Source organism: Rhincodon typus, chromosome 10, assembly GCF_021869965.1.
Source record: "Rhincodon typus isolate 14 chromosome 10, sRhiTyp1.1, whole genome shotgun sequence".
In the NCBI taxonomy this organism is placed as follows: Eukaryota; Metazoa; Chordata; class Chondrichthyes; order Orectolobiformes; family Rhincodontidae; genus Rhincodon; species Rhincodon typus.
In genome coordinates, this window is record NC_063341.1 from 61,132,670 (window position 1) to 61,138,836 (window position 6,167).

Here is a 6,167-nt window from a genome sequence, read left to right on the forward strand (position 1 = left end):
TAAGCGGTTTATCATTTGATACAGAGATGGATACACTTCTTCAAAGAATCTTTGGAATTCCCCACTCCAAAGTGTTATAGACACAAGAGTGTTGATTACATTTAAGGTTTTAATAAATAGATTGAGTTTCCCATGGAATCAAGGGATGAGGAGTGGGTGAGAAAATGAAGTTGAAGTCCAAGATCAGCAATGATTATATTGACCGGCATTCTGGTCTACTCCTACTTTTATCTCATGCTGTTGCGTAGCAATTTAATAAAACATAACATGATGGTGACTCAATCGTTATAGACTTTTATTTTCCATTTATTATTTCTCCATGTTGGAAATCACATTTTCATACAATGTCTCTACATTTTCAAATATGCATTTAATAGATTCCAACACTTTAAGGTAAATACATTTAAACTAGGTCATGCATGTTACTCATCTGGAAAGTGTTTTAATCTAACCCTAATATTTATGCATCTATTTAACTGTACTTGGAAGAAAACAAAGTTTATACATTACATATACCAATGGTTTCACAATTCTACTTCAATAAACAACTTTCATTTACTGGTCACTCAATAAAATATTAAATCTGATTTTGTAAGTTTAGATTTAATGTTTTGAAACAGTATTTCAAAAAGCTTTTAAAATATCATACTTAAACTTGAGAACAAAGCTAATCTTGTTGAAAAATAATTTGAAAACTTCAAAAAAGGTCTATTGTTAGCAGTCAACATTAAAAAAGATAAAACCATTCATTTTTGGTTCTTATTTGGTCCAGTATGCCACTTAAATTGTGTGCTACATTTTGTTCTAGCCCAATACATTGTAAAATGCTCCTAGAAATTACGGACCAAAATGTTTCTCACAGAGCTTGGTCAAAAGAAACACAGTGTATGGATGCATACATATTAAGTCCAATTTTTCATGATGCACTACACTGCAATGTTCTTTAAAAGGCTGAACCACATCTCTATTGTCAGTGGCTTAGCTATAGAGGATAAAGTGAAAATGTACTTTTATCACCAAATAAATGCTTGCTATTATCCTCAAAAAGACAAGCTGTCATGAGAAAAAAATTACAAGGATAACATACAGTACAATTTCCTTTAAGAACCCAGATATTTAGTTTCTAAAAATAACATTTGCATAAAAGAATGTACAAGAATTCAAACAATTAGAGACTTTACACAAATTGGACTGTAGCTCATAGATACAAGGCGATGCGTTCCATTACTATTAATCGGTTGAGTAGAGTGGCACATTGAAGGAATTGGTCTTTGGCAATAATACAAAATGGAGATCAGGTCAATGGAAAATGAGGGGGGTGTAAAGCATATGCAAGAACAGAAGAAACAACAGCTGAAAGGCGCTTTGAATTTGTTCTGCCATTTGAAAAATGAATGGCTTATCTTCAGCCTCCATTTCATCTTCCTGCCTGGTATTTTTAGAGTCCAAAAATCTGTCTCAGCTTTAAATACACAGATTGACTGGCATTCATTGCCCTCCGAGATACAGAATTCTAAAGATTTTCATTTACCCGGGTGAAGAAATTCCTCGCCATCTCAGTCTTAAATGATCAACCCAATATCCTGTGCCTATGCTCCCTAAAGCATGCTGCTTTATACAATTACACAATTGGGTGTATTGGTTCATGTGTGTTTTAGGCTACTGCCAGAGCCCAGTTTAATTCTAAATGTTTTCAAGTTAAACAACGTTGAAGAAATTAAGATCAATAAATCCAAATGTGAGAGTGAAGAATAAACAACCTCTAGGCAAGACAAAATTATCTGATGACATGATCTGTCATTTGCTGCGTTGATATAATGCTACACGATTGGCATCCAAACTTTATAACAAAATTCCCCAGAGGCAAGATGGGGGAGAAAAGGGATAATTTTATAAAACTGTCTAGAATTATTGTTCTTCTATCAAGACAATTTATTTAAGGCAGTTAAATTCATTTAAGTAAACATCCTTTCATTTTGTGATAAATGTTTATTTCAGAAACATTCATTTGCATTGATAGGTGATTTTGCAAAGTCATCAACTAAGCATTACCTGAGGTTTAAAAGTGAATAATTCCATTGGCCTGCTTATTCTTTGGATTGTAGAATGTTCAAATCATTAAAATAACTAAAAATGCAAAAAGCGTAAAATGTTCCATCAAAAGTTTAAAAATTATGAAGCAGAGTCCAGCATTCTTCTTTAATAAACACATACATTCTTTAGCCAGAGAACAATAAAACAAATGTAGCACTTCAGCTAAATTTCAGATAAGTTGTTATGCATTTTCTTTTGCATTTTTGTCAACTTTCATCTCAATCTGTTGAGAAGCCAAGAAAGACTCCCATATAGCTAGACACTGAAATGCAAAAACATTTTCTTTTAATATAAAATTGGCAGCCTCAAAGAAGAAAAAAAATGATGTCAACACCTTGAAACAAAAGCAGCAAATCTTGCAAATAGATCTAATATAAAAATGTGGACAGATCAAATGAGATAATAAAGGGTTCACAGTTGAAACATGACGACTAGCAAAGGGACTATATCTGAAATGTTAATGTACCCATTCTATCTACAATGTTGAGTAATGTGCAGAACATGACAAGGTTAATTGCATATTTTAATTATACTGGAAACAAATACTTTAAAAACAAAAATGCTATTATACTAAACAAATATTATTATGTATATGTGCAAGCTGGCGAGATAAACTAGTCCTGAAGTCAAGGAATTATGTAGGATAGGTTATTCAGATATTTATTCCCATTTTCAGATCATACATTCCACCTTTATTTCTACATTCCCATTTCTGTAGATTCCTAAATCCATATCATTAGATGCATTTAATGAGAAGCTAAATTAAGTGTGAAGGAGAAAGGCACAGAGAGATATGTTGATTGAACATGATGCAAGTTGAGGGGGTAACCATACAGGCCATAAACACCAACATAGCCCTAGGTGAATTACTGTGCAGTCATTTCCTGTTTAACAATTGAAACTGCTACAGTGAAGTGGTAATGTTGTAATTATACACTTCCACAAGTGGCACTATATCAGCTCCACTTGGAATTCTTCCTAAATTTCACTTCTACCTTCTCACCACCTTTTACCTCTTAAAATCACCTCTTTTACCAGTTGGTCACCCTCCATGACCCTACAACTCTGGCTCAGCCAGTAAATCTTTTTGATTACTTCCAAAGTGTCTTAGGAGCAATTTTTGTTGAAGGTTCCACATAAATGCAGGTTGGTTACTATATGGTTTACATAGAAGTTTAAGTTGAAGAACCATAACAAACACTAAGTGAACAATGTTTAAATCAATGTTTTCCTTCTGGGAGCATTATCGCAAAAGATCTTGTGCCTTTTGAACAGCAACACAGCTATCCTGGCCAATCATGACCGCCCCAACCAACAAACAAATCAGGTTACCTGTCATTTATCTTAATGCCATCATTGGAATCTTGCTGAGTACAAATAGACTGTTATAGTTCCTACATTTTAAAGTAACTACACTTCATAAATACATAGTTAGCTATAAAGCACTTTGGGTCATCCTCAGGTCATGTATGGCACTACAGAAATCCAAATATTCTTTTTTTTTTTAAAAAAAACAGATGTGTCCAGATATAACCAAATAAAAAAAAAGTGACACACGTTGCATTTACATAATGCCTGCTGAAAATATAGACATTAGGATATTAAATGAATTCTTTTGGTTTAAATGCTTGTTAGCATCTCAACAGCACTGTACTTGCAGAAGTTTACCCAGGATTGAGGGGGGTCAGGATGGACTGAATAGGAGAATAGCTGTCACATCAAATCTTTAAGTTACTTAAACAGCATTTAAAACCATGAGCACAGAGAGTGGGAAATACTGATGGAGACAGGATGCAACATGTGCAGCAACCATAGTAACTATTGGGGGTGGACAGAACTACCTCATTCAGTTCTGCACTTCAACACAACAGGCAGTGAATTCTTCAGCATACACTGCAACTTTCAACCACTGAAAAAATGGATTCCAGAAACTAGAAATAAGAACAATCTAAAACAATGGTTTCAGGCAAAGAGCCCCTCTGACTTGTGTTCTGCAAATCAGTTAACAAAAGGAATCAGGACAAAGAGATATAAATCAACCTACAAAATCATAAACTGTTCAACTATTAACAACAATGCTATCAGCAAACCCCACTGCAATGGCCTCAACTGATTCAATTATTTGCTCCCCATGAACAATTTGGAAACTGATCCAAATATGTTCCTTTTTAAAAATTCACGTTTTTAGACACACCTCTTATTTGTAATCTGTGTGCACGTGTGACGTGTTACTGACTCTTTGCACATTTAGTAATTAATTAACTCTTTGTTAACTCAAGAAAGCTTGGTTAAGTTGCTCCTTGGAAAGCAAAAGTTCATTTACATCTGGGAGAAATGTATCCAAAAAGGAAAGGGATTCTTTTTAAACGAACATTGTTACAAGCAGCTGAGCTGGGGTGGGGGAGAGAATCAGCCAGGTGCTGAACAGTTAGCAGCGTTTTCTTGAGAACTGTAATGAATTGGAGAACTCCGCCCAGGTTTTGGTTGAAACATGATTCAGCACTGAGGCATCGATGGCTACCGTGTGGAAACTGTCAAGTAGAACATTCCTGGGATTAGTGCTGAAGCTCCACCAAATGAATGCGTAAAATTCGTAACTCAAAACTTCTTTGGTTGTGGACATAACCACTGGTCCTTGGTCAAGAACCCCTAAATCCTGCTTTCGATTTGGAATCACATCAATTTTCAAGTATTAAAATTGGGTTGGAAGAGGAAACGTTTGGGAAGCAGTTCCATAGTCACTCAAGAGTTGAACATTATTTAATTAAGAATCCTAATGCATTATCAATTCATTGTTAGTGCTGAAGACTTGAGCTTCATCAACTTGTCACACACCTAGCCAAGCTGTTCCAGTATAGCTACAACATTGGCATTTAGCCAACTGTCAAAAATTGCCCAAGTATGTCCTATACCCAAAAAGCAGGACAGATCCAACATGACCAATTACTGCCTCACCTGTCTATTCTTGATAATCAGTAAAATGACAGAAGGTGTCCTGAACAGCACTATCAAACAGCACCTGTTTAACAACAACCTGCTCAGTACTGCCCAGTTTGGTTTCTGCCAGGGCTCCTTAGCTGCTGACTTCAATACAGCCTTGATTCAAACATGGATAAAAGAGTTGAATTCCAGGTGATGTGAGAGTGACAGCCCTTGACTGAGTGTGGTAGAAAGGAGCCCTAGCTAAACTGGAATCAGTGGGATGCCAATCAATCAATCTCCATTGGTTGGAATCACAGCTAGCACACAGGAAGATGGTTGTGGTTGTAGGAGGTTAGTCATCGCAGCTTCAGGACATCTCTGCAGGAGTTCCTCAGAGTAATGGCCCAGGTCCAAACACCTTCCTTCCATTGTATCCTCAAATGTGGGGAAGTTTGATAACGATCACACAATTTTCAGCAACATCCACAACTCCTCAGACACTGGAGCAGTCCATGTTCAAATGCAACAAGGCCTGGACAATATCCAAGCTTGAGGTGACAAATGGCAAATAACATTCGCGCCACATAATAAATACCAGGCAGCAACGATCTCCAATAAGAGATAATCTAACCACTGATTTTTGACATTCAATGGCATTACCATCACTGCATTCACCACAATCATCCTGGGGATTATCACTGACAAGAAATACAACTGGACTCACCATATAAATATAATGGCTACAAGAGCCGGTCAGAGGCAAGGGAGACTGCAATGAGTAACTCACCTCCTCATTCCACAAAGCCAGTCTACCATCTACCCGGCAGCAAGTTAGGAGTATGACGGAATACTTCCCACTTGCCCGAGTGAATAAAGTTCCAGTAACACTCAAGAAGCTTGACACCATCCAGGACAAAGCAGCCCGCTTGACTGGCACCACATCCACAAGCATCCACTCCCTCTGCCGTTGGGGGTCAGTAGCAGCAGTGTGTTCTATCAACAAGATGCACTTTAGAAATTCAAAGATCCTTCCAAACCCACGAACACTCCCATCTAGAAGGTCAACTAAAGCTGATACATTAGAACACTACCACCTGCAAGTTCGCCTCCAAAACACACACTCAGCCTCCAAAACACACACTCAGCCTCCA

The 6,167-nt window shown here is 36.9% G+C and overlaps 1 protein-coding gene across 1 annotated transcript in view; it reads right to left on the reverse strand.

Moving 5' to 3' along the window:
• Positions 1-271: 271 nt before the first annotated feature.
• snx7 (sorting nexin 7) overlaps positions 272-6,167 on the reverse strand; it is a gene marked incomplete at its 5' end in the record, with an annotated part of 42,900 nt that continues 37,004 nt past the window's right edge. The window contains one exon of the mRNA XM_020521543.2: positions 272-2,356. Coding sequence (XP_020377132.2) covers positions 2,276-2,356 — 81 coding nt within the window. The remainder of the gene's footprint in view (positions 2,357-6,167) is intronic.